Below are 21,208 nucleotides of genomic sequence, written 5' to 3' on the forward strand. Positions count from 1 at the left end.
CCTACAAGCGTTATCGGGGATTTCTATTGGAGAAGCAGTTTCTGCTTATCTTCATATAATATTGTCTTTGTTACTAGTCTATTATAAAAAGGCCAGTTGTAAGAACTGCACAAACAAAACATGCAGTTGGTTTGGACAAAGCCAGTGGATGCTGATTGATGGCTTGCTGCTTTGAATTGGACGATTATTTCAGATTTTTAAGTACTGAAAGTCAGCTTACAGTTCATTCAAGTCTATAATTAGGTTACAGTTTACTGGTAAATAATGCTTGTGACTGACAAAATGCATATTGGAATCCTACTGGGCATGTACATGAAACAGCTGGGCATGTTTGGAAGAGGTACATACTTATACACTGAGTGTACGAAACATTAGGAACACCTTCCTAATACTGAGTTGCACCCCCTTTTGCCCTCAGAACAGCCTCAGTTCGTCAGGACATGGACTCTACAAGGTGTCGAAAGCGTTCTACAGGGATGCTGGCCCATGTTGAATCCAATGCTTTCCACAGTTGTGCCAAGATACCTGGATGTCTGGTCTGGACCATTCTTAATACACACGGGAAACTGTTGCGCGTGGAAACTCCCAGCAGTGCTGCAGTTCTTGACACACTCAAACTGGTGCACCTGACACCTACTACCATACCCTGGTCAAAGGCACTTAAATATTTTGTCTTGCCCATTCACATTTGAATTGACACACACAATCCATGTCTCAAGGCTTCACAATCCTTCTTTAACCTGTTTCCTTACCTTTATATACTGATTTGAAGTGGATTTAACAAGTGACATCAATAATGGATCATAGCTTTCACCTGGTCAGTCTACTATGTCATGGAAAGAGAATCTAGGTTTGAAGGTTATGCCTTTAGATTTTGAGAAAATTACAAACTAAGGAATATTTTTTATGTGTTATACACTCAGAAAGGATTCACACCCCTTGACCTTTTCCACATTTTGTTGTTACAAAGTGGGATACGTATGTATTTATTTTTGTCAATGATCTACATAATACTTTAATATAAAAGCGTGAGGGGGGGGGTCTAACATTTTGTAAAAAAACAACAAATATATGTATATTTATATTATATATATATTAGGAAGGTGTTCCTAATGTTTGTTATACTCAGTGTGTATTATTTTCACATTTGGCAGAGTCTACAGCTGTTGGTCTTTTCTGGGTAAGTCTCTCTAAGAGTTTTCCACAGCAGGATTGTGAAACATTTGCCCATTGTTATTTTCAGAATTCTTCAAGCTCTGTCAAATAGGTTGTTGATCATTGCTAGACAACCATTTTCAAATCTTGCCATGGGTTTTAAGAGCAGATTTAAATCAAAACTGTAACTCGGCAATTCAGGAACACTCCAGTGTAGATGTGGCCTTATGTTTTAGGTCATTGTCCTGCTGAAATGTGAATTAATCTCCCAGTGTCTGGTGGAAAGCAGACACCAGGATTTTGCCTGTGCCCATTCCAACGATTACAAGCATACCCATAACATGATGCAGCCACCACTATGCTTGAAAATATGGAGAGTGGCCCTCTCCATATGTGTTGTGTTGAATTTCCCCCAAACATAATACCTTGTATTCAGGACAAAAAGTACATTGTTTTGCTAAATTCTTTGCTGTATTACTTTAGTGCCTTGTTGCAAACAGGATGCATATTTTGGAATATTTTTATTCTGTACAGGCTTCCTTTTTTCACTCTGTCAATTAAGTTAGTATTGTGGAGTAACTACAATGTTGATCCATCCTCAGTTTCCTCCTACCACAGCTATTAAACTCTAACTGTTTTAAAGTCATCATTGGCCCCATGGCAAAATCCCTGAGTGGTTTCCTTCCACTCCAGCAACTGGGTTAGGAAGAACGCTTGTATCTTTGTAGTCACTGGGTGTATTGATACACAATCCAAAGTGTAATTAATAACTTCACCATGCTCAAATGGATATTCAATATCTGCTTTTTAACATTTTTACGCATCTACCAATAGGTGCCCTTCTTTGCGAGGCATTGGAAAACCTCCATGGTATTCTGGTTGAATCTGTGTTTGAAACTTGACTGGCCTGCACAGATCTCTGACCTCAACCCCATCGAACACCTTTGGGATGAATTGGAACGCCAACTGTGAGCCTGGCCTAATCGCTCAACATCAGTGCCCCACCTCACTAATGCTCTTGTGGCTGAATGAAAGCAAGTCCCCGCAGCAATGTTTCAACATCTAGTGGAAAGCCTTCCCAGAAGAGTGGAGACTGTTTTTGCAGCAATTGGGGGGGACCAACTCCACATGAATACCTATGATTTTGGAATGAGATGTTTGACTAACAGTTGTCCACATACTTTTGGTCATGTAGTGTACCTTGTACCTGTACCTAGTGTACCTGTAGGTGGTGTGTAAGTTAGTGGTGATGTTCTCCAACTACTGCATCATGGCTAACTACAGCTGGCTGCTGGTGGAGGGACACTACCTCCACACCCTGGTCAGCGTCTCCTTCTTCTCCAAGAAGAAACACCTTTGGTGGTACATCATCCTGGGCTGGGGTATGGACACCTGTCCCCTCTACATTACAACAACACTACTGATACCATGTCATTGTCATCTAGCAATGTCATGTCATTTTGATCTGTTAATGATTGTCATTGTATCCTGGGGCTTGGCAAAATACTTCTATGAGGATGAAGGGTGAGATACAGATGAATGGGATATCATCTGTTTAAAATAGTCTATGACAATTGCATCATCATAGTTCACATACATGCATATGTTTCCCTTTCTCCTCAAGCTGCTGGGAGACAAGGGTACACGACTGGGTTTGGTGGATTCTCCAGATTACCAGTCATACTCTTCATAATTGTAAGTGCGTCAATCACTGGTGATAACTAATGATTAGGCCTATGCATTGTTCGAGATGGAATACCAGGGCACGTTCTCAGAGCATGCGCAGACCAGCTGGCAAGTGTCTTCACGGACCTCTCCTTGTCCTGGATTGTAATCCTAACATGTTTCAAGCTGACCACCATTGTACCTGTTCCCAGGAACTCCAAGGTAAACTGCCTAAATGACTATCACCCTGTAGCACATCACATCTGTAATTATGAAGTGCGTTGGAAGGCTGGTCATGTCACACATCAACACCATCATCCCAGACACCCTGGAACCACTCCAATTAGCGTACTGCCCCTACAGATCCACAGATGATGCCATCTCAATTGCATTTCACACTGTCCTTTCCCACCTGGACAAGAGAAGAAATAACTATGTGAGATTGCTGTTCATAAACTACAGCTCAGCATTCAACACCATATTCCCCTCCAAGATCGGGACCCTGGGACTGAACCTCTGCAACTGGATCCTGGACTTCCTGACAGGCCGGACCCAGATGCTGAGGGTAGGCAACAACACCTCTGCCACGCTGACCCTCAACACGGAGGCCCCACAGGGGTGTGTGCTTAGTCCCCTCCTGTTCACCCACAATTCCAACACCAAGTTTGCTGACGACAACGGTGGTAGGCCTGAACACCGATGGTGATGAGACAGCCTACAAGGAGGAGGTAATAGACTTGGCAGTGTGGTGCCAGGACAACAGCCTCTCCCTCAATGTCAGTAAGACCAAGGAGCTGAGCGTGGACTGCAGGAGAGAGGGGAGAGAATATCCCAATCCACATTGACGGGGCGGTAGTGGAGCAGGTCGGGTGCTTCAAGTTCCTTGGCGTCCACATCACTAAGGTCTTAACATGGTGTAAACACACACCCACACAGTCATGAAGAGGGCACAACAATGTCTCTTCCCCCTTGGGCCAAAAATATTTGGCATGGGCCCTCGAATTGGCAAAAAAGTTATACAGCTGCACCAGAGAGCATTTTGACTGGGTGCATGACCGCTTGGTATGGAAAATGCAATGCTCTCGACCGCAAAGCGCTACAGCGGGTGGTGTGGAAGGCTGGGACCGAGCTCCCTGCCATTCAGGGGCCAGATTCACAAAACCTTCTTAATAACCTCTTTGGGATAGGGGGCAGTATTTTCACGTCCGGATGAAAAGCGTGCCCAAAGTAAACTGCCTGCTACTCAGGCCCAGAAGCTAGGATATGCATGTCCCATTTGGATAGAGAACACTCTAAAGTTTCTAAAACTGTTCAAATAATGTCTGTGAGTATAACATAACTTATTTGGCAGTCGAAACCCCGAGGACAAACCATCCAGAAATTTTGTTTTGTTGAGTTCACTGTGGTTTCTATGGGTAACTAGATTTATGAGGCACCTGGTTGCAGTTCCTATGGCTTCCACTAGATGTCAGTCTTTAGAAATTGGTTGATGTTTTTCCTTTGAGAAATGAAGTACGGCTATTCAGAATGAGTGTCAAGCCAAGTCGACCTTTTTATTTGGGGCACGCGACCTTGAGCTCGCTCCACTTTGATTTTATGCGCTATTGAAGACAGTATATTCCGTCTGAAATTTTATTGATTATTTACGTTTTAGGAATGTTGTTTGAAATGTTTGGACCAAGTTTACAGGTAACTTATTAGATAATTTGTAGTCATGTTGGGTGAGTTGGAACCGTTTTTTTTCCTAAATCAAATGCCAAACAAATTGACATTTTGGGGATATAAAAAAGGAGTGTATCAAACAAAAGGACTATTTGTGATGTTTCTCGGACAAATTGGAGTGCCAACAGAAGAAGATCTTCAAAGGTAAAGCATGAGTTATATCGTTATTTCTGACTTTCGTGTCGCACCTGCTTGGTTGAAATATGATTTTTATGTGTTTGTATGGTGAGGTGCTAGTTTTCTTAATTTGGTTTGGTTTTTAACCTTATGGTCCACTTAGGCAGCACCCGCTGCTCATTGAGAAGAGTAAGAACGACACGTGCTTTCACGTCAGAGTCTCCAAGTCTCCAATAACACCAGAAAAGTCGCTAGTAAATTTTTTGAAAATGTGTCCTAGAGGGATCTGAATACTCGCTAAATATAGCGACAACGTTGCTAAGTTGGCAACACTGCTATCATGGACAACACCTTCTTCTTAGCAGCCGACTAGATGTCAGACCACTATTTCTTACGTTAGCGTGACTGACCCTTGCCATACCCTCGACGTCAGAGACAGACTCAGCCACTCTCACCCATCCTCTCTTTTTGGTCTCTGCAGTGACACCGCCGTTTGAGTGTACCCAACAGCAACCTTTTCTTGGCTGCTAATTCCTCCATCACTTCAAGCTCTTGTTTGATGAAGTTTTTATAGAGCTTTTTATTGAACAACCAAACCTTATTGAGGTTATCCATTTTAGTTTTTGATATAGCTTGTCTGATGGCTATAATGTGTGAAAATACATTTTTGTTTTTGTGCATATAGGGATCGCGAGCCAACAACAAAAAATAGACAGTGCAGATAAATAAATGTAATAAAATGTAAATATCAAAACTATTATAGTGCCCATATCCTATCATCCCTGTCACGTGCTTGAAACCAGTAAATAAGCCTGTCACTAATGTCAATGGACTAACCAAAAAAGTGTTAAACAAATCAAAATGTGAGATTCTTCAAGGTAGCCACCCTTTGCCTTGATGACAGCTTTGCACACTCTTGGCATTCTCTCAACCAGCTTCATGAGTTAGTCACCTGGAATGCATTTCAATTAAGAGGTGTGCCATGTTAAAAGTTAATTTGTGGAATTTCTTCACTTCTTAATGTGTTTGAACCAATCAGTTGTGTTGTGACATGGTAGGGGTGGTATACAGAAGATAGCCCTATTTGGTAAAAGACCAAGTCCATGTTATGACAAGAACAGCTCAAATAAACAAAGGCAAACGACATTCCATCATTACTTTAAGACATGAAGGTCAGTCAATGCGGAACATTTCAAGAACTTGCAGTCACGAAAACCATCAAGCTCTATGATGAAACTGGCTCTCATGAGGACCGCCACAGGAAAGGAAGACCCAGAGTTACCTCTGCTGCAGAGGATAAGTTCAGCAGAGTTAACGTCAACTCAGATTGCAGCCCAATAATGATTCCATGTGTTATTTCATAGTTTTGATGTCTTCACTATTATTCTACAATGTAAAAAACAGTAAAAAATAAAATAAAAACCCTTGAATGAGTAGGTGTCCAAACGTTTGACTGGTACTGTATATACACATACCAAGTGCACAAAGCATTAGGAACACTTTCCTAATATTGAGTTGCACCCCCTTTTTTGCCCTCAGAACAACCTCAATTTGTTGGGGCATGGACTACAAGGTATCAAAAGCGTTCCACAGAGATGCTGGCCCACGTTGACTCCAATGATTCCCACAGTTGTGTCAAGTAGTCTGGATGTCATAGCTTTCACCTGGTCAGTCTATGTCATGGAAAGGGCAGGTGTTCTTAATGTTTGGTACACAAGAAAAACCACACACACTGACAACACACACTCATATGCTGCTACTCTAATGCTTTATTTGACTTCTATTATGATCTATCCTGTTGCCTAATCCAGCCTTCGTGTGTATATCTACCTCAAATACTGTACCTCATACCCCTGCACATTGATCTGGTACTCCCTGCTGCAGTGCATTCGGAAATTCAGACACCTTGACTTTTTCCACATTGTTATGTTACAGCCGTATTCTAAAATAGCTTGATGAGAATTTTTTTTTATTCAAATCTACACAAAATACTCCATAATGACAAAGCGAAAACAGGAATTTTTCAAAATCATTCAAAGTGAAACTGAAATACCTTATTTACTTAAGTATTCAGACCCTTTGCTATGAGACTCGAAATTGAGTCCCGTTGATCATTCTTGAGATGTTTTTAAAACTTGGAGTCCACCTGTGGTAAATTCAATTGATTGGACATTATTTGGAAAGGCACACACCTGTCTATATAAGGTCCCAAAATTGACAGTGTCAGGAATTGTCCGTAATGCTCCAAGACAGGATTGTGTCGAGCCACAGATCTGGGGAAGGGTACCAAAACATGTCTGCAGCATTGAAGGTCCCCAAGAACACAGTGGCCTCCATCATTCTTAAATTGAAGATGTTTGGAACAACCAAGACTCTTCCTAGAGCTGGTTTCCCGGCCAAACTGAGCAATTGTGAAAGAAGGGCCTTGGTCAGGGAGGTGACCAAGAACCTGATTGTCACTGATAGAGCTCCACAGTTCCTCTGGAGATGGGAGAAACTTCCAGAAGGACAACCATCACTGCAACACTCCACCAATCAGGCCTTTATGGTATAGTGGCCATAAGTAAAAAGCACATGACAACCCGCTTGGAGTTTGCCAAAAGGCACCTAAAGGACTCAAACCATGAGAAACAAGATTCTGATGAAACCAAGATTGTCCTCCTTGGCCTGAATGCCAATCGTCACATCTGAAGGAAACCTGGCAGCATCTCTACAGTGAAGCATGGTGGTGGCAGCATCATGCTGTGGGGATGTTTTTCAGCGGTAGCGACTACGAGACAGTCAGGAACGAAGCAAAGCACAGAGAGATCCTTGATGACAACCTGCTCCAGAGCACTCAGGACTTCAGACATTGTCCTGTTGGAAGGTGAACCTTCGCCAACGACCCTAAGCACACAGCCAAGACAACGCAGGAGTATCTGCAGAGAAGAATGGGAGAAACTCCCCAAATATAGATGTGCCAAGCTTGTAGTGTCATACTCTAGAAGACTTGTGGCTGTAATTTCTGCCAAAAGGTGCTTCAACACAGTACTGAGTAACGGGTCTGAATAATTATGTAAATGTGATATGTATTTAAAAAAAATACACTTTCTAAAAACCTGTTTTTGCTTTGTCATTATGGGGTGTAGATTAATGAGGGGGGGGGAAGAAATAAATCTATTTGAGTAAGGTATTTGTAATCTATTTGAGTAAGGCTGTAACAAACAAAATGTGGAAAAATTCAAGGGTTCTGAATACTTTCCGAATGCATTTTAGCTTCATTCTTGTATTTTTTTTTACTGCATTGTTGGAAAGGGCTCGTAAGCAAGCATTGTCACTGTTAGTCTCCACCATTGTATCCGGCATATGTGACATACAATTTTTTTTTTTTTTTAACTGATTATATAAATATTACTTTTACTCCCTACGGTAATCATTTGTTGCCATTCCATTGCAGATTAATTTGGTATTTTTTTCTGAGCATCTTAAGAATTCTGGTGGGAAAACTACAGATGCCAGACATGCATGGAAATGAATTCAGCCAATACAAGTGAGTTGTCAACATGACCATACTGTACCATTACCAAAGCATTAAGGATGTTTATTATGTAGGCTAAAATAATGACTTAATTGCTAACAGTGTTACAGAACCTGTGTTAACCTTCTGTAAGCGTTGCCCAGTCAAACCTGAATGACCAGCACAATGGCAAACTAATGGAATCTCTCAAAACATGTGTACAGTATTGATTTGTGTCTTTTGTGTATTGTAAAATTGAATTTTTTCCTTGGATATTTTCAGGAGACTTACCAAATCAACTTTTCTTTTGGTGACCCTCTGGTGTGTACTACATCCTTTTTGCCTTCTTACCCATAAAAGTCAGTGGTTTAACATACAAAATATGGACCTTTGTTGAGCTGGCTCTTGCATCAACACAGGTAATTTTCACTGACTTTTCTTTTTTTACTTTGCGGGAATACTAATTGAAGTCTAAATTCCTTTTTAGGGCTTTGGAGTTGCTGTTCTATACTGTTTTCTAAATGGGGAGGTAGGTTTTTTGCGCATTTCTCAAAACTAGTATGTAAGTTGAAATAAGTGGTATAAATGGGAAATTGCTAATATTAGGCAGCAGCCATGATTAACTAGTGCTCGATGATACACTATCCCCATCCCCTCCAAACACAGGTACAGTACGAGGTACAGAGGAGATGGCGCAGGTGGAGGCTGAAGCAGCATCTACACGAGGAGCCCAGACAGCATGGTTCCATGAGTCAAAGTGTCTCTCCCCTTACCCAGGTCTCCTTGCTTGAAATAAATACCCAGATCAAGGGCTGCACATTTTCAACAGGATAAACAAATTGCTGGTGAGCGTTTGTTAGACCAGTCATCTTGGTTGTCTCTAAACACTTTACCCATGTAAAATCTCAGATTTGGTCCCTTTTCTTCTTGTTCATTGTAACCTATTATAAACTGTGTGGTTCGAGTCCTGATCGGCTGACAGCCATGGTATATCAGATCTTATACCATGGATAAGACAAAGCATTTAGTTTTACTGTAATGTTTACATTGGTAACCAGTTTATAGTAGCAATAAGGCACCTCTGGGATTTGTGGTATATGACCAATATATCATGGCTAAGGGCTGTTCTTAGGCACAACGCAAAGCGGAGGCCATAATACCACACCCCTTCAGGCATTATTGCTTAATTATAAAATGGTTATAAAAAATAAAAAAAAGTGCACGAATGTCCTAAAGAACCTCTAAATTGGATACTTTGCTTTCATTTCTTCCACAAAGGCAATATATTCTTTTATGGCATCTTCTTTGGACTTTCCTATTGGATTGAAAATAGAAACAGGACACATTGAAGATTTGTGTTACATTCAAAACAGAGAGAGTGGAAAAGCAGAATACATTGTCCAAAAAAATACTTACCTTCCTGTGCTTTCCAACCATCCCATTTAGATTTTCCTTGGAAGTCAAATATTCCCGGACGCTCTGTGGACACAATGCATACATCTTAAAAGTTATCTTACAACAAAAAAAAATATTGCTTTAACTGGCAGGTATTGGCAGTCTGATAGACACTTGCCCATCGGTCAGGAATATTTTTTGGTTACCCGAAGATTATGATCACTGAATAAAAAAGTAAAAAGCAACAACTTCTCCAGTTCAGTTCATATAAAAAGGAAATCAGTCAATTGAAAATAAATGAATTAGGCCCTAATCTATAGATTTCACATGACTGGGATTACAAAATCTGTTGGTTAGATACCTTTAAAAAAAGTAGGGGCGTGGATCAGAAAACCAGTCAGTATCTGGTGTTACCATTTGCCTCATGCAGCCTGACATCTCCTTCCCATAGGGTTGATCAGGCAGTTGATTGTGGATTGTTGTCCGACTTGTCTTCAATGGCTGTGCAAAGTTCCTGTATTATGGGGGGAACTGGAACATGCTGTCGCACACGTCGATCCAGAGCATCCCAAACATGCTCAATGGGTGACATGTCTGGTGAGTATGCAGGCCATGGAAGAACTGGGACATTTTCAGCTTCCAGGAATTGTGTACAGATCCTTGCAACATGGGGCCGTGCATTATCATGCTGAAACAGGAGGTGATGACGGCGGACAAATGGCACGACAATGGCCCTCAGGATATCGTCTCGGTATCAGTGCATTCAAATTGCCATAGATAACATGCAATTGTGTTCGTTGTCCGTAGTTTATGCCTGCCCATACCATAATCCCACAATGTGACACTCTACTCACAACGTTGACGTCAGCAAACCGCTCACCAACACATGCTCTCTGCTTGGTACAGATGAAACCAGGATTCATACGTGAAGAGCACACTTCTCCAGTGTCCATCGAAGGTGAGCATTTGCCTACTGAAGTCGGTTACGCGTCAAACAAGAGTTAGGTCAAGACCCTGGTGAGAACGACTGGCACACAGATGAGCTTCCCTGGGAAGGTTTCTGACAGTTTGTGCAGAAATTCTTCGGTTGTGCAAACCTACAGTTTCATCAGCTGTCCAGGTGGCTCGTCTCAGACCATCCAGCTTGTGAAGAAGCCAGATGTGGAATACCTGGGCTGGCGTGGTTACACGTGGTCTGCGGTTGTGAGGCCAGTTGGACGTACTGCTAAATTCCCTAAAACAACGTTGGAGACGGCTTATGGTAGAGAAATAAAGATTAAATTCTCTGGCAACAGCTCTGGTGTACACTCCTGCAGTCATCATGCCAATTGCACATTCAGTAAAAACCTGGAGGAACAAAACTGCACATTTTAATGGCCCTTTGTCCCCAAGTCCAAGGTGCACCTGTGTAATGATCATGCTGTTTACTCAGCTTCTTGATATGCCACACCTGTCAGGTGGATGGATTATCTTGGCAAATGAGAAATGCTCACTAACAGGGATGGAAACACATTTGGGATAAATACACTTTGTGCATTTGGAACATTTCTCTGATCTTTTATTTCAGCCCAAAGACTGAACAGTAACTGGTGCAACTGTTCAGGTCACTTGCCACAGGCAATAAGGCAACCCTTAATGTCAATCCCTAAATGGTTTGAAACTGTTTACTTACAGATAAAAGGCAGCTAAACAATTGTTAAGTCAATACATTCTGTAACTCTTGAGAAATGCATATAGAGGCAAAATTATACACCTTTTAGTAAGACAATTTAAAGGCTGATAACTGCTTAAAAGTAGGGTCAGAAGTTGGGGCACTGAGGCACTACTTTTATTGGTATTTCCTGCATCATCTAGTAGCTTTGCTGTAGGTAGGAAATCCTAGGAAATTCTGTAACTGACACAAGCTGTCTCCAATTAATCCCTATCCAGTTGTGTGTTTGGCATGGGCATGGCCTAAGTCAGAGGATTAAATCGCACAAAATCTATTATTTGGCAAGGAATACTGTTTGTAGATCAGTGATTCTAAACCTCACTTTGCTCAAACTGATCCTCCCCAACGGACTCCAAAGATGTCAATTAGGGGCCGTTTAATAAGGGGAGAGTCAATGAAACCAACCATGGAAGTACTATATGTTGTAGCAAACTTCGGCGGTAGCCCCAACCAAGACTTGAAGCTGTGATTGTCAAGCCAACACATGAACCGTTTCGCCAAGAAGTCCAAACCTCTTGGTGTACAGTTAAGGTGTTGGCTTGACAGTCGATGGATCCGGGTTCGAGTCCTGGTCAGGGCTACTCCCCGAATTCACTTCAATATACTTTCATGGTTGGTTTCATTGACTGTCCCCTTTAACTGCCCTTAAATAATACAACTTCTGAGTGCGTTGGAAAGGATCAGTTTGAGAAAAGTGAGGTGTACAAATCGTATTCCCTGCCAAATAATAGGCTGTGTGATTCAGCGCTAAGCCTCCCCTAGCTTAAGCGATCCCCGCGCTAACCAGACATGGATTGATTAAGTGGAGACCGCTTGTGTCAATTACAGAACATTTCCTACCTGCAGCAGCACTAGTGGACAATGCTGGAAATATCAGTAAAAGCATAGTGCCTCAAAGTGCCACAAAACTCCTGGCCAAACTCACAACTTCTTATAAGTACAATGCATTCAGAAAGCATTCCGACCGCTTGACATTGTTACATTACAGCCTTATTCTAAAATGGATTCAATTGTTGCTTTTCCTCAATCCACACACAGTACCCATAATGACGATGCAAAAACTGGTTTAGAAATGTATAAAAAATACAAAAACGGAAATTAAACATTTACATAAGTATTCAGACCCTTTATTCAGTACTTTGTTGAAGCACCTTTGGCAGTGATTACAGCCTCAAGTCTTCTTGGGTATGACGTTACAAGCTTGGCACACCCATATTTTTGCCTTTTGGCAAACTCCATGCTGTGCCTTTTACTGAGGAGTGGCTTCAGTCTGGCCACTCTACCATGAAGGCCTGATTGGTAGAGTGCTGCAGAGATGGTTGTCCTTCTGGAAGATTCTCCAATCTTCACAGAGGAACTCTGAAGCTCATTCAGTGACCATCGAGTTCTTGGTCACCTCAGTGTGCTTCGTCACTATCCTGTCTCCGAGCGCTACGGACAATTCCTTTGACCTCATGGCTTTGTTTTTACTCTGACATGCACTGTCAACTGTGGGACCTTACATAGACAGGTGTGTGCCTTTCCAAATCATGTCCAATCAATTGAATTTAACACAGGTGGACCCCAATCCGGTTGTAGAAACATCAAGGATGATCAATGGAAACAGGATACAACTGAGCTCAATTTCAAGTCTCATAGCAATCAAATGTAATTATAAAGCCCTTTTTACATCAGCAGATGTCACAAAGTGCTATACAGACACCCAGCCTAAAACCCAAAACAATGCAGAAGCACAGTGGCAAGGAAAAACTCCCTAGAAAGAAGGAACCTAGGAAGGTACCTAGGCTCTGAGGGGTGGCCAGTCCTCTTCTGGCTGTGCCGGGTGGAGAGGCCATCTAAGGCCAGATTGTTCTTCAAGATGTTTAAACGTTCATAGATGAGGATTAAAGCAGGGTTAAATAATAATCACATTGGTTGTAGGTCAAGCATAGCCGAGCATTCAGAGGTCGAGACAGCAGGTGCGGTAGAGAAAGAGTCAAACAGCAGGTCCGGAACAAGGTAGCACGTCTGGTGAACAGGTCAGGCTTCCCTAGCCATGGCAGAACAGTTCAAACTGGAGCAACAGCACGACCAGGTGGACTGGGGACAGCCAGGAGTCATCAGGCCAGGTAGTCCTGAGGCATGACCCTAGGGCTTAGGTCCTCCAGGGAGGGGATAGAGGGTGACAGAGAGAGAGAATTAGAGGGAGCATACTTAAATTCACACAGGACACCAGATAAGACAGGAGAATTATAACAGACTGACCCTAGGCCTCTGGCACATAGACTATTGCAGCATAGATAATGGAGACAGACAGGGGTGGGTCGGGGGACACTGCGGCCCCGTCCGACGATACCCGGGGGGACAGGGTCAACAAGGCAGGATATAACCCCATTCACTTTGCCAAAGCACAGCCCCCACACCACTAGAGGGATATCAACAGACCACCAACTTACTACCCTGAGACAAGGGTGGGTGTAGCACACAAAGATCTCATCCACCGCACGAGCCAGAGGGGGCGCAAAACCGGACAGGAAGATCACGTCAGTGATTCATGGAAGAGCACTAGTAAGCCAGTGACTCAGCCCCCGTAATAGGGCCAGAGGCAGAGAATCCCAGTGGAGGGACAGCAAGGGCAGTTTGTCGATCCAGTGCCTTGCCGTTCACCTTCACACCCCTGGGCCAGACTACACTCAATCATAGGACCTACTGAAGAGATGAGTCTGCGTCTCTCACGTTGATAAGCAGATCATTCCATAACAATGGAGCTCTATACCTGCATTGCTTGCTGTTTGGGGTTTTAGGCTGGGTTTCTGTACAGCACTTTGAGATATCAGCTGATGTACGAAGGGCTATATAAATACATTTGATTTGATTTTGATATAGGAGAAAGCCCTGCCTCCAGCTGTTTGCTTAGAAATTATAGGGATAATAAGGAGGCCTGCATCTTGTGACTGTGCATATGTACGGTAGGACCAAATCGGAGAGATGGGTAGGAGAAAGCCCATGTAATGCTTTGTAGGTTAGCAGTAAAACCTTGAAATCAGCCCTTGCCTTAACAGGAAGCCAATGTAGAGAGGCTAGCACTGGAGTAATATGAGCACATTTTTTGTTTCTAGTCAGAATTCTAGCAGCCGTGTTTAGCACTAACTGAAGTTTATTTAGTGCTTTATCCAGGTAGCCGGATAGTAGAGCATTGCAGTAGTCTAACCTAGAAGTGACAAAAGCATGTATTCGTTTTTCTGCATAATTTGACAAAAAGTACAATTTTTGCAATGTTACGAAGATAGAAAAAAAAGTGGTCCTTGAAATATTCTTGATATGTACGTCAAAAGAGATCCAGAGTAACACCGAGGTCCTTCACAGTTTAATTTGAGACGACTGTACAACCATCAAGATTAATTGTCAGATCCAACAGCAGATCTCTTCGTTTCTTGGGACCTAGGACTAGCATTTGTTTTGTCTGAGTTTAAAAGTTAAGAAATATCCCGCCCTCCACTTCCTTATGTCTAAACAGGCATCCAGGGTAGGCAATTTTGGGGATTCACCATGTTTCATCAAAATGGACAGCTGTGTGTCGTCCACATGGTAGTGAAAGTTGACAATGTGTTTCAGAAAGACATCACCAAGAGGTAGAATATATAGTGAAAACAAGTGGTTCTAAAATAGAACCTTGAGGTTCACCAAAACTTACAATTGATTTGTCAGAGGACAAACCATCGACAGAGACGAACTGATATATTTCCAACAGATAAGATCCAAACCAGGCAAGAACATGTCAGTGTAGACCAATTAGCGTTTCTAATCTCTCCAAAAGAATGTGGTGATCAATGGTGTCAAAAGCAGCACTAATATTTAGGAGCATGATGACCGATGCAGAGCTTTGTTCTGATGCCATTTAAAAAAGGTAGTTTAACATCTTCACAAGTGCAGTCTCAGTGCTATGATGGGGTCTAAAACCAGACTGAAGCATTTTGTATACATTATTTGTCTTCAGGAAGGCAGTGAGTTGCTGTGCAACAGCTTTTTCAAAAAAAATTGAGGGGAATGGGAGATTCGAAATAGGCCAATAGTTATTTACTTTTTCTGGGTCAAGGTTAAGCTTTTTCAGTAGAGGCTTCATTACTACCACTTGTAGTGAGTTTGGAACACATTCAGATGATAGGGAGCCGTTTATTATGTTTAACATAAGAGGGCCAAACACAGGAAGTTGCTCTTTTAGTCGTTTAGTTGGAATAGGGTCCAGTAGGCAGCTTGACAGTTTAGAGACAATAGTTATGGTCTCCATTGATCCTAGGTCCTGGCAGTTCTGTGCAGACTCATGACAACTGAGCTTTGGAGAAATACTCTGATTCAAAGTGGAGTCCGTAATTTGCTTTGTAACGATCATGAACTTTTCATCGAAGTTCATGAATTTATCACTACTAAAGTGAAAGCTATCCTCTCTTGTTGAATGCTGCTTTTTAGCTTTGCGACAGTATAACATTTGTTTGGGGGGGAATTGTTCTTATTCTCCTCAATTAGGTTGGAAAAATAGGATGATCGAGCAGCAGTGAGGGCTCTTTGATATTGCACGGTACTGCCTTTCCAAGCTAGTTGGAAGACTTCCAGTTTGGTGGAGCGCCATTTCCGTTCCAATTATCTGGAAGCTTGCTTCAGGGCTCAGGAATTTTCTGTATACCAGGGAGCAAATTTCTTGTGACAAATGTTTTTGGGATGAGCGGGGTATATGGTCACTAGTGTAACCAGGAGGAGAGGCCTCATTTAACACAGTAAATTAAATCAGGCTTTGAGACATGTTTCAGTCCGACCAATCACAACAATATTATGATCAGTGATTAGTTCATTGACTATGACTGCCTTGGAAGTGAGGTGTCTAACATTAAGTAGTCCTGTTTTGAGATATTATCACAATCGCTTTCAATAATGACAGGAATGGAGGAGGTCTTTATTCCAATGAGATTGTTATGGCGAACACCGCCATGATTCGTTCAACCTAGATCGAGGCACAGACACGGGCTCCATGGGGATAGCTAAGCGGACTACACTGACTATGCTAGCGGCTGCCTGGCCTGCCTGGCCGGCCTGCATGCACCCTGGCCTGCATGCTATCTCATTGTGGAGCTAGAGGAGTTAGAGTCCTGTCTAAGTTGAGGGATAAGATGAGAGCACCCCTCCAGCTTGGATGGAGTCTGTCACTCCTCAGCAGGCCAGGCTTGCTCCTGTTCGTGGGGGAGTCCCAGAAAGAGGGCCAATTATCTACAAATTATATATTTTGGGAGGGGCAGAAAACAGTTTTCAACCAGCGATTGAGTTGTGACTGTTGTAGAGCTCAACACTCCCGCTAAATGGGAAGGGGCCAGAGACAATTACTCAATGACTACACTGACTATGCTAGCGGCAGACTCCACTAAGCTGCCTGGCCGGCAGAAAATATCAGCTCATGAAGCCATGTTGTGTTTATACTTTTTGTTCAGTATATTTACATGCAGAAGTGCCACATATTGCCTGCCTTTCACATACAGGGGAGGAATCTAAAAAACAAGTCCTGGAAATGCTTTGTATTTCGGTTGTTATCAGTAAATAAATTATCAAAGCAGGCTGACTGCCATACGGTTGTCTATCTTTCACAAAGATCAGTTTCAGGCTTACTGGAAATATTTGCAATTTGGTTCTTTTCACTTTTTAAAAATCACCTGCCCAAAGGGGCAACTGTTCAGGACAACCGGTTGAAAGTTTCTGTTGGCCAAATTAGTGATACCAGTTGAGCATGCCGACAGCATTTCTTTCCAGACGCCTTTAGAAAATTGTCTGGCTGCGGGGACATTTATACTACGATCTGTACTTAACAGATGCTGTTTCATCCTTTCCTACACTTAAAATTGCCCTTGTTTAACGGTTGCATCTGAAGCTGTGCTTGCAACACAGTTATCCTCACCATAAGGCGATAGTTCTTCAGTATATTATGAGGACAGCGACTGCAATTAGATGACAGTGTTAATGTAACTACTTAGCTTTTTCGGCTGGTGGAGGTCCTGTAGAACCATGTAAAGATAAAGCGTCCGGGTGAAAAAGTTGAATGAAAAAAAACAAAGACATTGGTATATGTATTAAAAGAAAAAACCTTCAAGTTTGGCAGATAGTAGCAACAAACAGCACGGAGACAAGTCCGGAAGTTGAGGACGGAGCGATTGATTCGCGTGTCCCCACAGAGGATGAAAGGGTCTGAATACTTATGTCAATAAGGTATTCCTTTTTTTTTTATACCGGGGCGGCAGGGTAGCCTAGTGGTTAGAGCATTGGACTAGTAACCCGAAAGGTTGCAAGTTCAAATCCCTGAGCTGACAAGGTACAAATCTGTCGTTCTGCCCCTGAACAGGCAGTTGGCCTAGGAACAGTGGGTTGTCATTGAAAATAAGAATTTGTTCTTAACTGACTTGCATAGTTAAATAAAGGTCAAATATAAACACACACATTTGCAACAATTTTTTTTTTTTTTAACTGTTTTTGCTTTGTCATTATGTGTTTTTGTGTGTAGATTGATGAGGAAAATGTTTGTTTTTTAAATCCATTTTAGAATAAGGCTGTCATGTAACAAAATGTGGAAAAGGTCAAGGGGTCTGAACACTTTCCGAACGCACTGTGTCTCGATATCTCGATGCTTAAAGTGGTACCAGAAAGATTAGGAAATAATCAGGGATTTGGCTTTATAAATGAGGTGCAGCCTGTAGGACAGGTTGAACAGATTGACTCACCCGTGTTGATGTTGCCAAGTGTCGCCTGCTTGTACAAACCATATATTACTGCTAGTTCAGCATAGCTAGGTTGTACCGTCAGCCTCCTTACAGCATCGGCAGCCTTTTCAAATTCAGCCTTGGAAAAAAAATAATGATTAAGTATTGTATTGCTATCCTTGTGGGGACCAAATAATTGATTCCCATCCAAAATCTCACTCCCCTAACCTTAATTAACCTATCCCTTAACCCTACATCTAACCCCTAACATAACATTTAAAAAATATATATATTATTGTGGGGACCGAAAAGATCTCCCCACTTGTTCATATGTTCCTTGTGGAGGACTTCTGGTACCCACAAGGATAGTTATATATATATGTATGTATATTATAACAATGACAACTGAGCTGATGCCAAAGAAGTCTTCCACACCACATTGTGCCATGTATTAAAAACGTTTCTAACTGACTGAAAATAGGATGAATACGTTAACACCAAAAAAGAATCTCACTATGACAAAGTCAATCCTATGTGCCACACACATCAGTGAAAATGCACGTCTACACTAAGCTACATGCAGTAGATTCATAACAGATCAACTGCAAAAAAATTACAAATATTTAAAAAATAAATGCATAACAGATTCAGGTATTAACACCTGGAAAGTATCAGTAACATTTTGACAGATGATTTTGGGTTAGTTACTGCACATATTTATATATAAAAGTACGTTTCTGCTTACCATAGACATGTTGTTCCACAGAAAAAGACCTAGCTACTCCTTGCATGTGGAAATGCTCACTTCCGTGATTCCGTCTTACCTTAAACCTTTGAGTAGGTTGCGACACCTCAAATCCCATTGGAATAGCGGAAGAAATGGGAGGTGACAAATGCAATAGCCTATAGCTACCACAAGAGGACAGCAGGTGTCCACAGTCAATCTCCAGGTCAGGAAGGATAGTGAGAGGCAATTAAATACATTCATGAACTTCTGCATAACAAAGAATGGGTCAATTGTGGAAAATAGTATGTTTATTCTGCCGATAAGCACTATCAAAATACACGTCTTGGATTTTATTTCGTGAATAAACCTATGGAACTTATTGAATTTAGCAGAACCATACAAGTGATACAAGAAAATAATGTAAGTCAGAGAATATAAAATAGCTCTTCCAATTTTACATGTACCGTTGAGTCACCATGACAACAGGTTAGTTTGATTGTTCAATAAAATGTGTACATTTTATACAATGACATCATATTTAAATTATACTTACATAACAGTGTAACTTCAACACAAACACAACATGAGCCATCCTTGACGGTTTGGTGCCAGCAACAATATGGGACTTGATAGTACATTTATACAATCTTTGACAATATATTTTTACAATCTTTGGCACACATTTGATCTTTGAAATACTCTGACCAGGTAAAGTCTAAACATTATAGTGCATTCAATGACACATAAAAACAATGCAAAAATAGTCTAAGGCAAAAAATAGAAAGGTCTATTTTCTTAACACATCTCCGAGTAGTAAGAAGTGATTACACAGCAGAAGCAGGAATGACACCCCCGAACAACCTATGACATTGCTGTGAGGTGCAACATTTTGGCTCTGACTGACCTTAGCGTCAGGGCAGGCATGTCAGACAGCTGAGCCAGATTCAGCCGCGAGCAGGCCAGGCAGAGCTGAGGCATCTAACAGCACTGCAACTACAGTGTCGGATGCCCAGGCTTCGCTCACGTTGAAGTGAAAGCCTGACAGTACAAATTTTGTATTTATTTTTTTAAACCTGATAGCATCGGAGGCCCAGTATCTGACTGGCTAAGAAACAGGTAGGAAGACAATGACAATGTCTGGCTTCCAGTTTAGTTAAAAGGGAGTAGAGGCAGCAAATTTAAAGCAGCACTATAATAGTCATCTCCAAAATGCATCACTGTACATGTGCCGGAGGCTTAGTGAGCAATAGAACCATAGTTCATTTCTCTTGATAAATATAACAAGGTAAATGGTAGTGCTATAGATGACATGTCATCCAAACAAGTAGCATGTTCACTAGTAAAACAAAGGCCATTGAAATCCCTAAACTGCTTTTGATGCATAAGGCTGGTGATATTACATCCCTTAATATGACAGTCAGTACTTCTCTCCCATCTCTACTTGCCCGTGTGTGTACAGTGCCTTGCGAAAGTATTCGGCCCCCTTGAACTTTGCGACCTTTTGCCACATTTCAGGCTTCAAACATAAAGATATAAAACTGTATTTTTTTGTGAAGAATCAACAACAAGTGGGACACAATCATGAAGTGGAACGACATTTATTGGATATTTCAAACTTTTTTAACAAATCAAAAACTGAAAAATTGGGCGTGCAAAATTATTCAGCCCCTTTACTTTCAGTGCAGCAAACTCTCTCCAGAAGTTCAGTGAGGATCTCTGAATGATCCAATGTTGACCTAAATGACTAATGATGATAAATACAATCCACCTGTGTGTAATCAAGTCTCCGTATAAATGCACCTGCACTGTGATAGTCTCAGAGGTCCGTTAAAAGCGCAGAGAGCATCATGAAGAACTAGGAACACACCAGGCAGGTCCGAGATACTGTTGTGAAGAAGTTCAAAGCCGGATTTGGATACAAAAAGATTTCCCAAGCTTTAAACATCCCAAGGAGCACTGTGCAAGCGATAATATTGAAATGGAAGGAGTATCAGACCACTGCAAATCTACTAAGACCTGGCCGTCCCTCTAAACTTTCAGCTCATACAAGGAGAAGACTGATCAGAGATGCAGCCAAGAGGCCCATGATCACTCTGGATGAACTGCAGAGATCTACAGCTGAGGTGGGAGACTCTGTCCATAGGACAACAATCAGTCGTATATTGCACAAATCTGGCCTTTATGGAAGAGTGGCAAGAAGAAAGCCATTTCTTAAAGATATCCATAAAAAGTGTTGTTTAAAGTTCGTCACAAGCCACCTGGGAGACACACCAAACATGTGGAAGAAGGTGCTCTGGTCAGATGAAACCAAAATTGAACTTTTTTGCAACAATGCAAAACGTTATGTTTGGCGTAAAAGCAACACAGCTGAACACACCATCCCCACTGTCAAACATGGTGTTGGCAGCATCATGGTTTGGGCCTGCTTTTCTTCAGCAGGGACAGGGAAGATGGTTAAAATTGATGGGAAGATGGATGGAGCCAAATACAGGACCATTCTGGAAGAA

General features: G+C 41.8%; 1 protein-coding gene and 1 pseudogene across 1 annotated transcript; one reads left to right on the plus strand and one right to left on the minus strand.

The window, feature by feature from the left end:
• Positions 1–282: 282 nt before the first annotated feature.
• LOC139412559 (vasoactive intestinal polypeptide receptor-like) lies at positions 283–8,989 on the plus strand (annotated as a pseudogene).
• Positions 5,795–18,801, minus strand: LOC139413008 (acyl-CoA-binding protein-like). The gene is made up of 4 exons (XM_071159971.1): positions 18,720–18,801; positions 17,996–18,113; positions 9,572–9,634; positions 5,795–9,470 (listed from the first exon to the last, which is right to left on the minus strand). Exons 1-4 carry the CDS (start codon positions 18,726–18,728, stop codon positions 9,397–9,399), a joined length of 264 nt encoding a protein of 87 aa, XP_071016072.1. The 5' UTR covers positions 18,729–18,801; the 3' UTR covers positions 5,795–9,396.
• Positions 18,802–21,208: the final 2,407 nt, after the last annotated feature.

Source organism: Oncorhynchus clarkii, chromosome 7 (genome assembly GCF_045791955.1).
Source record: "Oncorhynchus clarkii lewisi isolate Uvic-CL-2024 chromosome 7, UVic_Ocla_1.0, whole genome shotgun sequence".
NCBI lineage: Eukaryota > Metazoa > Chordata > Actinopteri > Salmoniformes > Salmonidae > Oncorhynchus > Oncorhynchus clarkii.